The sequence below is a fragment of the Theobroma umbraticum genome, unplaced genomic scaffold (genome assembly GCF_002168275.2).
Source record: "Theobroma umbraticum cultivar Fairchild unplaced genomic scaffold, ASM216827v3 scaffold_56.0, whole genome shotgun sequence".
NCBI classification, from domain to species: domain Eukaryota; kingdom Viridiplantae; phylum Streptophyta; class Magnoliopsida; order Malvales; family Malvaceae; genus Theobroma; species Theobroma umbraticum.
The window spans coordinates 10058682-10076430 of record NW_018397256.1 but is presented as its reverse complement, the minus strand read 5'-3'; the positions used below and the strand labels follow the sequence as shown (position 1 = coordinate 10076430).

The window sequence follows — 17749 nt, the reverse complement described above, 5'->3', positions numbered from 1 at the left end:
GCTGAAGCCTGAAAAGTGAAATGCCTAGACGTTAATTGGTCATCTTACCATGTGCTTAACGGCTTGGCCTACCATTTTATTAGATCCCAAGATAGCTTCTCATTCCTCGTAGAATTATGTTCCTTGATTCTGTTGACTAATTAGCTATCGCCACGTGAATGCATAGGATTAATACGTGAAACACTACTGAATCAAACTCGTATTTCTCGCGGAGTATTAAATTAATAGTTAGAGTAATAATTACATGATTATGGTTAAAAAAACAAACAACATAGGATGGCCCATAAAATCATGTAGGAGGATGCAGCATGGCAACGTGCACCTGAATAACAGGGTGTAAGAAAGAGGGGAAAGGTAATTTCCGGTCCTCCTTTGCAGCGGCTCTCCCGTGGAACACGAACATATTTTCCTCTCTGAAAAGAAAAATACTAACGGAGCAAACTTCCAAAGGACCGGACCAAAGCGGCTAATTTACAAAATTTGAGAACTTCCTTTGTCACCTCCACCTCTCAAAAGTACAGCCACCGCTTTACATCATCAGTTCATCATCATCTCCTTTTTTCAATTATTTTTATTAAAAGAAAAATACAAGTCTAAATATCAAAAGCCGTTTAAACTTTCCACTCATTCATTGCCATTTCGCGAAATTTCGCTCTTGTCTCTGCTCTGCTCTGCTCTGCTCTGTTCTGCTCTTCGCCGCTTTTAATTTTTTTTTTTTGCTGTCTTCTTTGCATGAATGAATATTTATTTACGCACGTGCTTCTAATTTTGATACCAATTCGCTGAACCTTCTTCCTTCCGGAACTCTCCCCTTTTCTTTTAGTCTGTATTTTTTAATTTTTGAATGGCGATATCCGAGCCACCGGAGATTTTAGGGAGCATGGCAACGGTGGCCAGCAGCTCTCACAGCGACTCAGATCTTAACCTCTTGTCAATTCGTCGTCGAACCTCCACCACCGCCGCAGCCAGAGCTCCGGACCCTGACGATTCGGGGAACGGCGAGGCCGTGGACAATAGAGATCGAGTGGAATCGGCCAATTTGATGAGTAACGTTGCAGCAAATGCAAACGAGATGCCAAGTAATTCCGATATAATATTCACGTATCGGCCTTCTGTTCCCGCTCATCGGAGGATCAAAGAAAGCCCTCTCAGCTCCGGCGCCATCTTCAAACAGGTTTTTATTTATACGTGCTTTTTATTTGAGATAGTCATCGCTTTGATGTGGAATTTTGCGGTTTCCACCTCTGAAAGTTTTACTTCTGTTGAATGTTCATATATTTTTCTGTTATTTTAATCTTAAAGTTTAAGTGTAAGTTTGTTCTGGTAGTTAGTTAGGGTTTGATACAGTTTACTACAAGCTTGATAGTTTTAAAAATAATAGAATGCTTGAATTGATTGAATTTAGTATTTCTAGCTCTGATTAGTGATTTTTTCAACATAATAGCAGAGTCATGCGGGTCTGTTCAACCTCTGTATAGTAGTGCTTGTAGCTGTAAACAGCCGGCTTATTATTGAAAACCTAATGAAGGTTTGTGTTTGAATTTTAGTTGGTTGGTATTAATGGACTTATAGTTTATTGGATTAATGGCCTATTATTATTCTTCTTGTTGTTAAATGCTGCAGTATGGGTGGTTGATTAGATCTGGATTTTGGTTTAGTTCAAGATCGTTGAGTGATTGGCCTCTTTTTATGTGTTGGTAATGCTTCCTTAATCTGAGCTTAATTTTAATTTCTGCTAAGAATATCACATGTGAGGGAAGGCATGTCTTCTTGGATTATTGTTCTCATCTTGGTTTTGTGGGCTGGATCATCATTTAACTCAGTATGTTCCGCTTGGTGGTGCACATTGCAGTCTTACTCTCCCGATTTTCCCACTTGCGGCCTTTGTAGTTGAAAAGTTGGTGCAACGCAATTATATATCTGAACCTGTAAGCGCTTCAACTGCAGGCTGCAGCTATTGATGAAATTGAGCTTGTTGTTTCCTTTTTTCTTTTTTACTTTACTTGAACTTTGAATGGAAAAGAATTGGTGATCTGGAAATTGCTTCCCTGTTTCATATGTTTGGCTTCAGCCCTTGAAAAAGTGTACTAACTCTTCCTGGAGAACCAGACAATGCATTGTGTTTTTGAGTTGCAAAAACTTGACTGCTAATTTCTATATTGTAGGTTGTTGTTTTTCTTCATGCAATCATTAGCACAATTGCGGTTTTGTATCCAGTTATTGTTATTCTCAGGTGAACTTTCTTTTTTTCGTCCATTCTTTCCTTTGGATTTGCTTTTTATTCCAATTATATTGTTATCTATTAATTGTCTACTTAGCATTGAAATATGTTCTTTTGTCAGCTTTCCAAGGTTTAAGTTGCTCTAGCCTACTAGGTTTACAAGATGCTCAACTTCTTTCTTATATATAGTTTATATACATGTATCTAAGTTTGCATTAGATGAAAGCCTGGGCTAAGCCCACGTAAGAATTTTCAAGCCCTTTTCTCAACTATAACTTAACAAAATTTCAGTGAAGGAACTTCCTGTCTGGTACATAATTCTCTCTTTAATTTCTTTAATTTTTAGGTCTTATGTAGTTGTGTTGTGTTCCATTCAGTATTTCACACCTGATTCTTAAAGAATAAGAGGAGAGTTGTGAACATTCTTAATTATTGGACTCACTCTGAATTGTGCAGGTGTGATTCTGCATTTTTATCAGGCGTGGCATTGATGCTGTTTGCTTGTATTGTCTGGTTAAAATTGGTCTCCTATGCTCATACTAACAATGATATGAGAGCACTTGCCAAGTCAGCTGAAAAGGTATAGTAAAATTACTTCTGAAGTTTCAAGGTTGATTAATGTAAACAGCATGTTCGTATTTGTGATAAAAGAAAATCAAGATTGTGCAGGCTTACTGCAGACAAAAGCTTGTAGTTCTCTCTATTCCCCCCTCACCCCCCCCTCCCCCTGCGGTTCCTCTTTTTTCTCTTTTTACAATTAAACCGTGTGCAATCAATGATTTATGCACAATTTTTTGAGTTTGGTTGGGAATGGAGAAATATGGCCTGGAAAATAAGTTTTTGATCATAAAAATGCTCCTTGGTTCACATAAAAAATCTGGTCAAATATTAGGTGTGATTTTTTTCATTAGAATAGGAAGAGAAATTGCTCTTTACATCTTCCCCCTTCTCTGTACTTCAATTCATGTCATGTGTCCTACTTACATTATTATTGATCCGTTCAGTATGATCCTCTTGTTGATGTTAGGGAGATATGGACCACTTGTATGATGTTAGCTTCAAGAGTTTGGCATACTTCATGGTAGCACCCACATTATGTTACCAGGTAAGAATTATATGCTTTTTAGTGCCTAGACTGATAATTATTCTTTGTCTTGTGCTGCAAATGTAGTGTGTATGAGTGCCCAATGCCTAAGCTAGAATCTGTATGTGTTACTGTTTAATCTGTAATTGTATTAAACAGCATGGCTTGATATTGGCAATCTCTTGTTTTGAATGTTGATCATTTCCGTTGCAGCAAAGCTATCCTCGTACACCAGCTGTTCGAAAAAGTTGGGTGGTTCGTCAATTTATCAAGTTAATAGTATTTACCGGACTCATGGGTTTCATAATAGAACAGGTGGGTGCCAATTCTTCAGTTGGTACTAGTGTCCCTTATTCTGCCTTTTGTTTCGGGATTTTTTTGTTAGATGCTAAAATTTTTCATATGTATGTACATAATGCTGCAGTATATCAATCCAATTGTTCGGAACTCTCAACACCCTTTGAAGGGGAACCTTTTATACGCCATAGAGAGAGTTTTGAAGCTTTCAGTTCCAAATTTATACGTGTGGCTCTGCATGTTCTACTGCTTTTTTCACCTCTGGTATATCTGCAGTTATTATTTCTGGACAATACAATTTTTTTCGCTTATGTTTTGTGATAAAAGATTTCTGTTGTAATTTCGGTTAAGTAATTGATTTTTCAATTGATAGCTACAATTGCGTTTACTTTAGCCAACCATGTCAAGCACCAGCATCTATCTCCTTCACAGTGTTGGAGAGCTAGGAAAGACTTATCTTTCCTGACCATGGTACATATTGGTTCTAGGTTTAACCATTTAGACAGAATCTGCTCCGTAAGATGGAGTATTAATGTGAAAGATTGCTCTCTCTCTCTCTCTCACACACACACATACACTTTTAGGCATGCACACACGTTAGCTCACTTGCACAATGTGCAGAGATCGGCCTTATCTGATCATTTAAAAAACTTTTGGCAGCATAATATTTATGTTGCATGCAGCATATTACCCTTATTTATGATCTACAAATACAGGTTAAATATACTAGCTGAGCTCCTCCGTTTTGGGGATCGTGAGTTCTATAAAGATTGGTGGAATGCAAAAACTGTTGAGGAGGTAAGTTCTAGAAGCCCTAAATTGTTTTCTTGGGCTATATTTCTTTCAATGCTTTGGTGAACTTCAATGTGAACAATTTGTGTTTTTTGCATGGATTTTCCTTTTTATGGCTGTCATCAGTATTGGAGAATGTGGAATATGGTACGTTTCATTTTACTCATAATCTGTTTTTTTTCCCTAACCTACTTGCTATACTGAATTATTGCCAGAGTTTTTTGGTCTTCTCATTGCTGTCGTATTATGCTGTTTTTGATATGACCCAAAATTTTAGAACTTCTTTCTTATGATTTTCTTGTTTCAACTGTAATATGCAATGTTAATGGAATCTTCATGCACTGTTGAATTCCCTTCTCTGGTTATGCTCTCCCTTATTTCTAATAAATTTTCAGAATAGCAAAATACTTCCTATGTGTTATCTCCAACCTTCTATTTAACTCTTTTTTTACAGTAAATGTTATCTCTCTCATTTTCTGTTTTCCCAGTTAGAAGGAAAAATCTACATAATTGTTGATAGAATTTTAATTGATTACAGCCTGTTCACAAATGGATGGCTCGCCACATCTATTTTCCATGCCTAAGGAACGGTATACCAAAGGTGAAATTCCCCTAAGTCTTGATTTCTATCTCATTAGTTTTCAAGTGACGGAAATATGGCAACTTTCCATCAAGCATGCTGTTATGTCATGGTTCTATTTATTCCCAATGGTGATACTTGCCAAGTCAGTTGTTTATTTTTGTATCAATATTTTTTCCTTTTCCCTCTTTATTCAGGGAGTTGCCATTGTTATTGCCTTCTTGGTTTCTGCTGTATTCCATGAGGTATGTGTTTTCCCATAGGTCTTATTCTTTCAACTTACCTTTTGTTGATGGAGAATAGGGTGGAGATTCCATAATTATTTAATTTTCTTGCATTATTGTTGTCTGATGTTGAATATACTCACTATTTAATATTTATACTTTAGTTATGCACCAATTGTTACCTTTTCTTTCGGACATTTGATCGTCTTCCGTTCACACTGTGAAATAAATGTGTAATCAAGATTCATAACAATCAGCAATCTTATGCTGTCATAACTGTCTTGGAGGATCCTATTTTCCTGTTTAGAGCTGTTACCTTATCAGTGAGGATAACTGGCAACTCAAGGAGGAAAGAATGGGAACAAAAATAAAAACAATAGATGCCAGTGCTTGTTTCTTATGATTTTTGCCATGACAAGAGCATAGGTTGGGCAAAGGGGGAGAAAGGAGGAAGTAATTTACAGTATTAGTTGCTTTTCGCATAAAAAAATTTACAGTATTAGTTTATAAATTTAGAAGTAGATATCTTTTTGTTGTATACCATCGCATGCTTTGTTTAATTCTTTCATCCTATGAATATATTTTGCTGCATTGATTTTGCTTCTGTTGTTTCATAATTCTGTTTACTTATTACAGCTCTGCATCGCTGTTCCTTGCCACGTATTTAAGTTATGGGCTTTTATTGGCATCATGTTTCAGGTAAGAATGTACTTGTGTCTGGTACATTAATATATTGAAATGAAGATCAATAATCACTTAGTACTTTGATATGCTACAGTACTAGTAGAACAAGAATCAATATCAGACATGAGATTTATGAAAAGATTTCTGTCTCTCCTTTTCTTCCTAATTTTTGCCCAGGTTCCCTTGGTCTTGATCTCAAATTATCTGCAAACTAAGTTCAGAAGCTCAATGGTATGCTTTTTACTTTGATTTGTATCTATGAAGCTTCTTTTCTTTTTAAAATTTGTTTATCAGTATCAAATTTCCACTCCGAATGAACATCTTGAGGGTTAAATTATACGGAGCAAATGTTAAGAAGTTAAGTTGCTTTCTGATTCTGAGAGTCTGGAACACCTGAATGTATGCCAGTGGGCTTGTTGTAGTGATGTAGGGGTATTCTGAGCATAGCAAGAGCCTAGGTATCATATGGTGGAAGAGAAGAAAGGGAAATTAACAACTAGAATTCCTTCTGTTCCTTTATTTGTTTTGCTCGAGGATATGCAATGTATATAGACTATCACCTAGAGTATCGTGTTCCTGTGGTATGCTGATGCCTGTCTATTGGCGTATGACAGTTGACATTTTTCCTTCCAATTCCAGGTGGGAAATATGATTTTCTGGTTCATTTTCAGCATTCTTGGTCAGCCGATGTGTGTGCTTCTGTACTACCATGATTTGATGAATCGCAAAGGGAAAGCAGATTAATCTACTACATTTTACAACGACCTGGTGCCTAGTGATGCAACTTGATCCAGTAGCGGCTGTGGATTGGTTTTATATGTGGTAACTCATCTATATCATCTAGCATTGCTGTGCTTGCTTTGGATTTGTATATTTCACTTCCTGCTGAGATGTTTTGATGACCCATAATATCATTTTCCTGAGCGGATATTTGTTAATCCCATCAATTCACAAGCAATTTTGAAAGCATAAAGCACTAGCAATGCCACAAATGTGGTACACGTTTCATCCCGCTGACTGTTGTGTTTATCAGTGGAAAGTTGTACATGATGCACGCCCGGCCTCTTGTCTACAGTTTGCCCATAATTTACTCTTTGAGAAACGTGACTGGAATTAGTAAGGCGTGGGAGTTTGGAGGCAACAATCTCGTGGCCCATAAACGTTTGCAAGTTCCCTCTTCAATTGCTTCCCTGTGAGTATAACAAATGAGGCTATTCCAATTCCGGCAAAAACCCTGTTTACAGCGCACGTTTCTGAAATTGTCTAATCTCTGTTTGTAGTCTAGACTGAACTTGGTTTTTTTCTCGCTTGGGAAGTGGAAATCTTCGTTACTGTGATGATTTTTATAGATAAAGTGCTGCATTTCAAAAGAAGAAGAAAGAGAGAGAAGAGTCCGTTATATTTTTATCATTTAATGGAGTTGTGTGCTGGATATTGACACGAGTGGAGCCCAGCAAAGCAGCCTTTGTCCCAGAAATGAAAAAGTACATTTATGGTAATAACAATTATAGAAGGGGCCTAGAGCCACACCATCATGATAACGGGTGGCGGAAAGTGGGAGCCATGTATCCTCATTTAATTATCATTTGGGTTAGGCTAAATATGGTCAACTTTAATGCTTTAATGAAGGTTTTTAGGTTGATGAAGTGATATGAAGGAAAACATGTAGACATGCAAACTAAGTATTACAAGTAGATACTATTTTTTGTCGTTTGAAATGAAGCAATTAGCAGGTAGAATACGTAAATTAATGATGTGGTTGAATGTAACCAAGCGCTACATGAAGTCATGTGAATGAGTGGATTTGGCTTTATAACACCCGACCTTTGCCAACTTTATGTAAGAACCACCGACGCAATTGCATTATTTAAAGTCAGCTCATCGTAGAATCATACAAGAAAAATTGTCTGGTCTCCATGAAATCAAACTCTATAATTCCACAACACTCCAAAGCACAAATTCCATTTAATTTATAGACACTACAGCTTTGCGAGAGAGAAGCTTCAAACTCCTAGCTTCAAGAGATTAAGAGAGCAATTCCCTACCCCAAAATCTCTGTGAGAATTCATGGAAGACTTGAGATCCAAATCATGTGGCGATGGAAGAATGCATCATATAGGGAGCTATAGCGGACCCACTTCGTCGTTTAGGAACGGTATCCACAGCATGCAAGATCTTAGGTGTTACAGTGCATCCTATGCCTCAGCAACGCGCCCTGGCCAGACCCAGATGCCGAATACGGATGCTAAGTTCAAGAAAGGCAAGTCAACAAAGGGGTCTTCTTCAAAGAGCTGGAGTTTCAACGATCCGGAGTTGAAGAGGAAGAAGAGGGTGGCTAGCTATAAGGTTTACACTGTTGAAGGGAAGGTGAAAGGGTCTTTAAAGAAGAGTTTTAGGTGGCTCAAGGATAGGTACACTAGGGTAGTTCATGGATGGTGGTAAATTTGTGGGTCAATTTAATCTACTTGGTTGGTTGGTTCAATCTCTACTGTTTCACGGTCCTTTGAATGAATACGTGGGTAAAGACCAAAGATGTTTGAGATCTAACGCAATGGTCCCGTTAAGTTAATAATCGTTGTAAATTGCTTTGTATACCTGGGTATATCTTTAGAATTGTTAATTAAAATATGATGCCTTTCGAGGAGTTTAAACTTTGCTTTCTGTTTGTGGTTCAAGGCTCGTTTCGTCTTTTCCCAAATTGTAAGCTATCTGATTCCGGAGGCATAATTACATTGACAATTGGAACATGAAAATCCAATGCTTGTGGTAGAACTGGTGATAGTCTGACGAATTTCAAGGCTAGCAGCAGAGGGTTGGGGATTGCGGGTCAAGGCAATTGTTGATTGTGAAAAGGGAGATGAGACCAGCAGACCGATAACCCGCAGCAGCATCAGCATCAGCATCCCTGCGTTGGAACTTCTTACTTGTAACCCACCTGTCCAATCTTTGACGTTGTTTATTTCAACCAAACTGATGTTCGAAAGGGAGCTCAGGGTTAATTCCAGTTGGTCAACGGAACAAGAAAATCCCACAAGATGAAAGGGAAAACAGAAAGGGGCCTGATGCAAAGCAATGCTTAAAATTAATCGATGACCATTTTCTGCTGTTAAGTTCACAAGAATAACCTTGTCTTGAACCCCACTTTCCCGTAATACGTTTGTATATATAAATAGATAAGCCGCTACAAGAAAAAAGAACATATAAATTTGGCTTCGGAGCAGTAATATAAAAAAGAAAACGTCAGAACAAGGCGTAACATGAATACAGTACAAAATTTACAATGCCATAAAAGTTTCAAACCTCAAGAAGTCCAGATGACTGAGAAAGCATATGATATCTTAAATGAAAGGTACACCACAAAAACAGGAGTTAAAAACTGTTAGGAAAATAGTAGCCACACCACACCGTCTAGCCTCACAGGCAACAACTTTGATGCAGTCAATTCTCACTTCACAAGCTTTCCATCGGTGGACAACTTTATGCTTTGGGTGCACTCAAATCATACCAGGAGCTCCCAAGTTACAAATTCCTTGAAAACAGCCCCCCTCCCCCACCCCCACCCAAAAAAAAAAAAGAAGGAAGCATACTTCTTCTAAAATGTAGTAGTAGTAGTACATCAACCATCTCATGGTTTACAACAATTCATATAGCTGAGCATTCAATAATGAACTCTCTCATCACTTTCAAATTGCAGGCCCTCAATTCCCTTGAGCGCAGCTTCGTAGTTCTTGACATGAACGTGTTTCTCCCAGACAATGTCCGCTTTGCATCAGCAGATTCAACAGGACTTCGTTGTTGACTTGAAATTTTGTGCAATGCTCCAGGGCTAGCATCAGTCGTACGAGAACGCTGGGCCTCAGCCTCAACTAACAGCAAATGCATCACGACTGCTAGAAACAGCAACTCGCCTTGAAGTGGATCCACCAGACTGCCCCATAAACTTAATCCAAGTAAAATCCAAATTAGCTCTAAAAAGTTAAGAACAAAATGATATATACAATGCTACTGCTAAAAGGAAATGGGACTACATCATAGGAGCAGTTCAAAATTACCAATATTTGTTACTAAAAATGTTGTACAGGGAATCTAAAGCACAGATCCAACTTTTGGACATAAGTATATGACTACGAAGCCTCCTAATTCAACTAAAAAGAGACTTGCAGATGACAGAGACATATCCTAATATCGGTCGTCATGTACCATCACAAATGAAAACTAGAGATATGCCCAAAACTGAAAAGGACGCAACACAGTAACTGGAATAAAATGCAAAATCGATAACAAATCTCAAATAACTATATACAAGTGCAATGCACATAACCACATAATCATAAAATTTACCATAGAATCTTTAGTAATTACAGGGTCATTTGCAACTGGACTTTTCTGCTTTGCATAACTTCCAGAAGTCATCAAGGGTCCTGATGTTCTCCGCCGAGAGGAATCCATGGATGACAAACCAGCTGCTCGAACATCCTCCCCTGCTGCAACAATGAGATGCAAATCGTATAATTCCAAGCATAATTTGATTTTCCAACTTGAAAGAAGGCGATCAGATGATACTAATGCATGTATTTCATTTTCTTATTAAATATCAAAGAGAATTTTAAGAAATTCGGAAAGGAATAACATTGTGCATGCACGCGTGGATGTAAACATGCACACTTGAGTAATCAAAACCTCAGTAATCAATCATTTGAAAGGAGCACCAGCTACCTGTATGTCTGTCAGCATTAGCAATTGCAGGGGGCATGGCAGAACTTGTTCCAGCACCAGGGCCCTAACAAGGAGAAGCATTACAAAAGATGCATTCCCAACCAATTACTAACATAAGTAAAACACCCTACTAAGCACTCACAACAGCTCGAGCTGGAGGAGTTGCCAGCTGTGATTGCTGATACTTCAAAATGGTCCAATCAAAGACATAATCAAACTGGAAGCCTGTTCAGCAATGAACAAGAACAATAAGAAGATGTGATGTCACTGTGATCTGTGGAGTCAACACATGTTGATAGCATGTACTGCTAAGACTGTAAATTCAAACCTTCACGAATGAAGAGGTCACGAAATATTCTTTTAAGATAAGCATAGTCTGGCTTATCATCAAACCTTAGTGAACGGCAATAATGGAAGTACGATGCAAACTCTGTTGGATAACCTCGACATAAGGCCTGAAACAGCATCAATCTTCAGTCACAACTTTGAATGTAAAATCAGAACCTCTAAGCCACATATCTACCTCTTTCTATTGCTTCAAATTCCCTTTATCAAAACCTAATGCAGCTGCAATATTTAAGGACATCCTTACCTCGATTGAAGTAGAAACCTTCTTCTCACTAATTTTCTCATATTTCTGTTTCTTAGTTCCAGCCTTCAGACCTTGCCAAGGAAGACTATTAAAAGAAGAGGCATCAATAAAGAAACTATTAAGGAAATGAACACAAGACAACCAAAAATGTAGCATAGGTAGCAAGAATCACCTTCCTCTTAGGAAGTACATGAGCACATATCCAAGAGACTCTAAATCATCCCTACGGCTTTGCTCTACATGGTATATAAGGGCAGAAAGAATCAAAATTAAGAAGACTTGAAGAAAGGCCTACAAATTAAAGAAAAGACACCAGAAGTAAACCATTGACCATACATACCAATGCCCAAGTGTGTGTTCATGCTTGCATATCTTGCAGTTCCAGTCAGATTCTTATTTTCCCTGAAACAGTCATTACCAGGTAGAATATAAAATATTGGCCAGGCACATCCACCACATATTATCAACAGAAAAATCAGTAAAAAGAATATTGGAACATAGAACATGCTGGTGCAAAGCAAAGAAGTCGGATGCATCATCATTTCCACCACTACAAGTACAGGTACTACCCTTGTGACAGTTCTTCACAATGCTTGATCTTGGAAAATCACAAATAAATGCCATGCTAAAAGATTACAGCTATAAGTTAAAATGTTATAACCAACCTTATTGGAGAATCCCAAAACTCAGAAGACAAAACAAACCAGGACCAGACAGCTCAATTAAATTGCAGACTGATTATGGAACAAAACTGGAAATGGAAACATGTGTTCTAAGGTACTAGAGCCCAAAATAAAAGTTAATAACTTTATTTTATTGGCAATGTCCAATGCTTGAATTTATTTTTGCATCATATTAATTCATTCACACATTGACATGAGTTATGTATTGAGTATAATATCATTTCTCTGTGAACATTTTCATTCCAAAAATATATGGTAGATTTATATGCATAAATCCATAATAATCACAGAAAAGTTAAGGGAATCCTTCAGAACTCACCCCTTCTAAGCGAGGAGGTGAAGAACAAAGAAGGGAATCAGCTCAGATGACCATGTTGGTATTAGTAAACAACTCAAGAAGATGAGAAATAAAGAAGGGATGAAATAAAAGTATTTCTTCCATTTTAAGGGGAAAGGGGGGGGGGGGGGTAATTGAAACAAATACACTCCTTTGAAACTACATGTAAAATACATTAGATCATAGACATGCAAACTTCTCTCACCTGTAAGGAATGTGTTGATGCGTTGAACTGTCTCTATATTTCTTAGCCAGACCAAAGTCGATGATGTAGACCTATGTGAAAGTGAAAAGAAATAAAATATTAAAATCTCCTGCAACATATAACCGAAAAAAAAGACATCTGTCATAATGATATTTTGACCAGAATAGAGAAACCTGATTCGCACGCCTTCCCAAGCCCATGAGAAAATTGTCGGGCTTAATATCTCGATGTAGGAATGATTTTGAATGAACAAATTCGACACGATTGATCTGGGCAAAAAAAACAAAATTGCATAAAGTGATAAGACATTAAAATAAAGGAAATGAATTAGCAGATACATGACATTCAACGAAGCTACCATTTGATCTGCAAGCATGAGAACTGACTTCAATGAGAGTTTCCTACTGCAGAAATTAAATAGATCTTCAAGACTAGGTCCAAGCAAATCCATAACCAGAACATTATAATCTCCCTCAGCTCCGAACCATCTCACATTTGGAATCCCAGCTGCCAAGAGGAAGATCAAGAAGGGGCAGTCAACAGTTGCAGTCATAAGAAACAATATGATTTATAAATATGAAATATTGAACAAAGAACTTTATGTTCTAGAAAACCAAAAGACAACTCAAAGCATCATTACTTCCTCCCTGCAGGATCCTGTATAACTTTGATTCATATAGCAGCTGAGGATGCTTAGTCTTCACATTTTCCTGATCATTAAAAGAAGTATAAAAAAGGTCATAAACTTCCTCATATACCAAAAGAATTTATTATGGTTAAAACGACAGCATCAAAGGAGAAAATCACTATCAAATTACTAAATATAAGAAAGCAATTATTGTACAGAACATTAGAACTTGGAACCAATTGAATCAAACCATTAATTAAAGTCGAAAGTTATTAGTTAATTATCTTATTCAAAATGAAAACGCCCCCTCATAAAAACTAATAAGTATCATTGATTGGCGTTCAACCAATTCGCACCGAATATCAAGAAAATTATGAGAATAATGTACATACCATGATAATCAAGACTTACAAAGGAAGTCATGGAGTTGAACCTTATTTATCTCAGGAGATAACCACCCAAAGTATATTCTTCTTATCCACTATGATGCCAGCCAACCATTAGAAAATAAAAAGAAATTACTTATGAACTAATTTGATCCTCCATTTGATGAGATATGATAATCCCATCCTGTTAAAGCTTAATTAATAGTCTGCTTCACTGTTTCCCCTTTTTCCATCAAGGGAGTCCACAAACTATGATTATCGTTTGTTTAACACAAACCAAAAAACTGTAAAAAAGATTCAACACCAGGTCAAGCAAAATACTGTCATGCTTCCCATGAACAGTATACTTCTATCCAAGACAATACACTCAAATGACCTCCTATAAGTTGAAATAGAACTTGACTTAAATAAAAGCATTTTTATTTATCTTTCCGCTACATATTATCTAGAAACCAATTAATTATACCATAGCAGATTTCTAAACTTTTTTGCTTCAAAATAAACTATGACTCAACTGCATCACTAAGTTATAAATGATCCTGTTTACACAAGAAATCTAATGAACAGCGGGATCGAATTAAAACCTAAACCAGCACAACAACTACATTGCTATTTTATAAACGAACACACTATCATGCAACAAACTAAAGTTAGAAATAAACAAACAAGAAAAGCAAGAAAATCATACAATATTCAACAAAAATAGAAATAAGCAAGTACTGCTTACAAGCTTAATGGCAACCTCTTCATTCGTCTGAATATTCGTACCTGCAGAGAAAAAAAATCAATCACCAAATTATACTAAAAAAAAGGAAAAATCAAACGAAAAAGAATATTTAACAAACCCAGATAGATCTCTCCAAAAGAACCGCTACCGATCTTACGACCAAGACGAAACTTATTACCCACACGAGGCTCCATCAACTCGACTTAAAATAAGTAAAAAAAGAAGGAAGAAAATTCGAAACCCTAACTATAATCCGAAACCCTAATTTAGAAAATCCCCCAAATAAAAAAAACGAGGAAATTATACGGTGACACTAAACACCGAATCAACCGCAACGACAATTCCAACACATCCAAATTTTCGATCACTTGAAATAAATAAAAAAATTCTACAGAAAAATCAAGAGGGAAAAAAATAAAAAAGATCTAGAGTTCCGTGTTTGTTTTAAATCAAAAAAAGAAATAAAATTAAACAAAAAAACACTAGGGTTATGTTAGGTTAATCCAAAGAGGGCAGACGTAGCTAAGAAATCATAATTCTATTTCTCTCTCTAAAAACAGGTAAATTTGCATATTTTCTCTCTCTAAAAACTTTGTTTTCTCGCATTATGGATTTGATCCAATCGAAGCGAACGAACGACGGAGGACGTGTCTGTTTTTGTTCTGTGTGGGTCTCTCTCTTTCTTTTTCTTTTTCCTCGCTTTCTTGCTTTCCTTTTTCTTTTTTAAAAAATGAAAATAAAAATAAATTTCTGGGTTTGATAGAGAGAGAGATAGAGAGAGAGAGAGAGAGCGAGAGATGCTAGGCCACGCGTGTTTGGTACGCGTGCAAAGGATGCGAAAGTTCCTCTTGAGTAAAAAATGTATTTTCGCGCCACTGTCAAGGGGAGGGCTTCCTCCGTCACGTGCTTTTTTATCCGTCTGAAATCTATCGGAGTCAGTTTGCCACGTGATCTTTTTTATCCGAACACTTTAGTTTAGCATGCTCTCGGCGCAAATATGAGCCGAGCTAAAAATCCAATTGAGCCGTCTGCAATGTCTACAATCCAATTGAACATGGGCCATTGGGTCCATTAAAATGGGGAATGTCTGCCGAGCCCAGAGTTCAACTTGCGGCTCTTGGCTACGTACACCAGAAGATGACACGGAGGAACTTATATAGAATTCATTAAAGTTAAGGGTTCGTTTGTTTTATAATAAAATATTTTTTAAAATTTATATTTATTTTATAAATAAAAAATTAATTTCAGATATAAAATATTTTACAAGTTAATAGGACTAATTATAAAAAATATCTTACATCTTTGAAAGACATAAGACATTTTTCAAAAAACAATAAAAATAAGTTTATGAGTGTAAGTTTGATAAATATTAATATTTAACTTAAAATATTAAAAAATAAAAATATTAATATTTAATTTTAAAAAAATTAATTTCAATATTAATATTTAAATTATACAATATTATTACAATTAAAAATATTATTTTAATAAAATCATTCAATATAATTAAATTTTTTATTTATAAATGAAATAAATCTTACTAATAATTATAATAAAAAAATATTTCAATAATCATCTTTTCATAAATACATATTTATAATAGATTTAAATCTTACTAATAATCAAAATAAAAAAATATTTCAAAAATTGAAAAATACTTTTTTATATATTCGGTAATCTTACCAAATATATAAAATTTCCTTCAACAAGTTATTTTTTGACTACCCAAAGTTTGTAAATATTTCAATAAAAATATTAAATACAAATAATTTTAAAAATTAAGATTTATGCATTAATAAATTTTAATAATATATACAAAAAGACTATTTGTATTCAATGATAAAAACTTTTATTATAATTTTTAATAAAATTATTTTTCAAAAAATATCAAAACTTATTAAAAAAATTTCAAATTTTGTACATATTATTTATTATAACAATATCTTTCACTCTATAAATTTAACATTTTTATTTTATTTAATCAATTTTAATAGAATTCTCGTAAAATTAATTTAAATAGCCTTTCATGAGTAACGCCCTACCATACATACGTTACATAAAACGCAACAAAAGATTTTAAAAATTTTCCTTGAGTAAGATCAAAGCCTAATTTGAACTTGTTTAATGTAAATTTAAAATTTAATTGTTAAATCATTTCAATACATATTGATTTGATGCAAAGATGACAAAAGAAAAGTTTTCAAAACTGGTTTAAACATGTATCGAGTTGTTACCCCTTAACCATACAGATAATCAATAGATGTGACATCAAGATTGAACACGTACCCAAAAAAGATAAGCTGGGAATCTATCCACTAAAACTCTGTTTTAATAGGAATATAATCTTTACATGAAAAGATTTAATATTGGAAATGCTATTGGGAAATTGATAAAGTTAGAACATAATATATAAAAAAGTATTTAATCTATTCAGAAGAATTTAAATATATTTTTATTTTAAATTAAATAAATATTTATATATATATATTTTAAATCAAATAAACTCTTATTATTAATAGTTGACTTAATTAATATATTACTTATAATTCTATATTACGTGACACTAACATAACACTAATATAACATGTTATCATATTATAATGAACAATAACATGTTATATTCATATAACATAATAATATAATATCATTTTTTTATTTTTCACATTAATACTATGTCAACACTACATAGATATAAAATTATAATGAACATTTTAATTAATAATAATTAATCCATCATTATTTATAAAAAATTATTTAATAAAAATAAAAATAAAAATATTAATTGAATGTAATAAAAAATAAAAATTTATTTAAAAATTTTAAATAGTTAATTAAAATTTTTAAATATTATGCTTAAAATTAATGTATGCCTATAAGTCAATCGGCTAAACACACAAATACATTATTACTATTTTCAGCATCAAATTTAATAAAACCTTGTTTTACTTTATGTTTACAATTGTTACCATTAACTAGTGAGATAAAATCCACAAAATTAGACATGTTTTGTTAAATAATATAAAAATTATTATAAATATAATTATAAAATTATAAAATTTTTTAGTTAATATTTTACCAAGATTAGACACTGATAAACTCATGAAATGATTAGATGATTACGTTTCTCATTTATAAAATAAACAATGAATCTCATTATTTAAAAAAAATATAATTAAATTAACTTACGATATCACCAAATATGACTCATCATAAAAACTTCATGACGACTATAAATATAAGAAAGTCTTCATTCAATGTAATGATTTAAATAACACTAATAATGTATTTTCAGGTTCCATCAAGTAAGAAAAGTCTTCATTCAACTTAATGCTTTAATAATGTGTTTCCATGTCCCATTGACTTATAAGGAATGCATTAACTCTATCAACACTAAAATCAATCATTACCTACATATCTAATACCGAAACATACCTTCTGATGAAGATTATCCTTTATCATTTGTGGACATAATGTTCGATTTTAAACTTAATTATCTTCAAAACTTGCTATATAAGGTAAGTAGCGAGATAAAGAAAATTACATAAACAAAATATAATCTTGTTTAAGAATTTTTTAAAAAAAAATTTTCAGCT

The 17749-nt window shown here is 34.4% G+C and overlaps 3 protein-coding genes across 12 annotated transcripts; 2 read left to right on the top strand and 1 right to left on the bottom strand.

Moving 5' to 3' along the window:
* The first annotated feature begins 360 nt into the window (after positions 1 to 360).
* Positions 361 to 7553, top strand: TAG1 (membrane bound O-acyl transferase (MBOAT) family protein). 10 transcript variants are annotated; one of them, XR_002444689.2, is made up of 18 exons: positions 361 to 1174; positions 1445 to 1528; positions 1624 to 1697; positions 1853 to 1928; positions 2166 to 2233; positions 2678 to 2801; positions 3249 to 3326; positions 3519 to 3620; positions 3730 to 3866; positions 4319 to 4400; positions 4521 to 4541; positions 4933 to 4995; positions 5172 to 5219; positions 5835 to 5897; positions 6060 to 6113; positions 6522 to 6704; positions 6958 to 7074; positions 7168 to 7553. XR_002444689.2 is itself a non-coding variant. In XM_021420597.2 (17 exons), the coding sequence occupies exons 2-17, from the start codon at positions 845 to 847 to the stop codon at positions 6624 to 6626; spliced, it is 1509 nt and encodes a 502-aa protein (XP_021276272.1). In that variant the 5' UTR covers positions 373 to 515; positions 824 to 844; the 3' UTR covers positions 6627 to 6855. The 10 variants fall into 10 exon arrangements, 4 of the variants coding, with proteins under 4 accessions (XP_021276273.1, XP_021276275.1, XP_021276271.1 ...); XR_002444688.2 differs by having other exon boundaries at positions 7163 to 7553; XR_002444691.2 differs by having other exon boundaries at positions 6554 to 6704; positions 6958 to 7553.
* A 229-nt stretch (positions 7554 to 7782) lies between these two features.
* On the top strand, positions 7783 to 9414 carry LOC110410392 (DUF3511 domain protein (DUF3511)). Its single transcript, XM_089782565.1, has one exon. It carries the CDS (start codon positions 7950 to 7952, stop codon positions 8322 to 8324), a length of 375 nt encoding a protein of 124 aa, XP_089638691.1. The 5' UTR covers positions 7783 to 7949; the 3' UTR covers positions 8325 to 9414.
* A 38-nt stretch (positions 9415 to 9452) lies between these two features.
* LOC110410736 (casein kinase 1-like protein 1) lies at positions 9453 to 14958 on the bottom strand. The gene is given in 16 exon segments (XM_021420601.2): positions 9453 to 9620; positions 9623 to 9746; positions 9748 to 9822; positions 10224 to 10366; positions 10599 to 10662; positions 10741 to 10823; positions 10927 to 11053; positions 11191 to 11275; positions 11363 to 11426; positions 11531 to 11592; positions 12416 to 12486; positions 12589 to 12684; positions 12774 to 12922; positions 13056 to 13125; positions 14157 to 14197; positions 14275 to 14958. Coding segments are annotated over 16 exon segments (1410 nt in total). The 5' UTR covers positions 14351 to 14958; the 3' UTR covers positions 9453 to 9540.
* Between the last annotated feature and the right edge of the window lie 2791 nt (positions 14959 to 17749).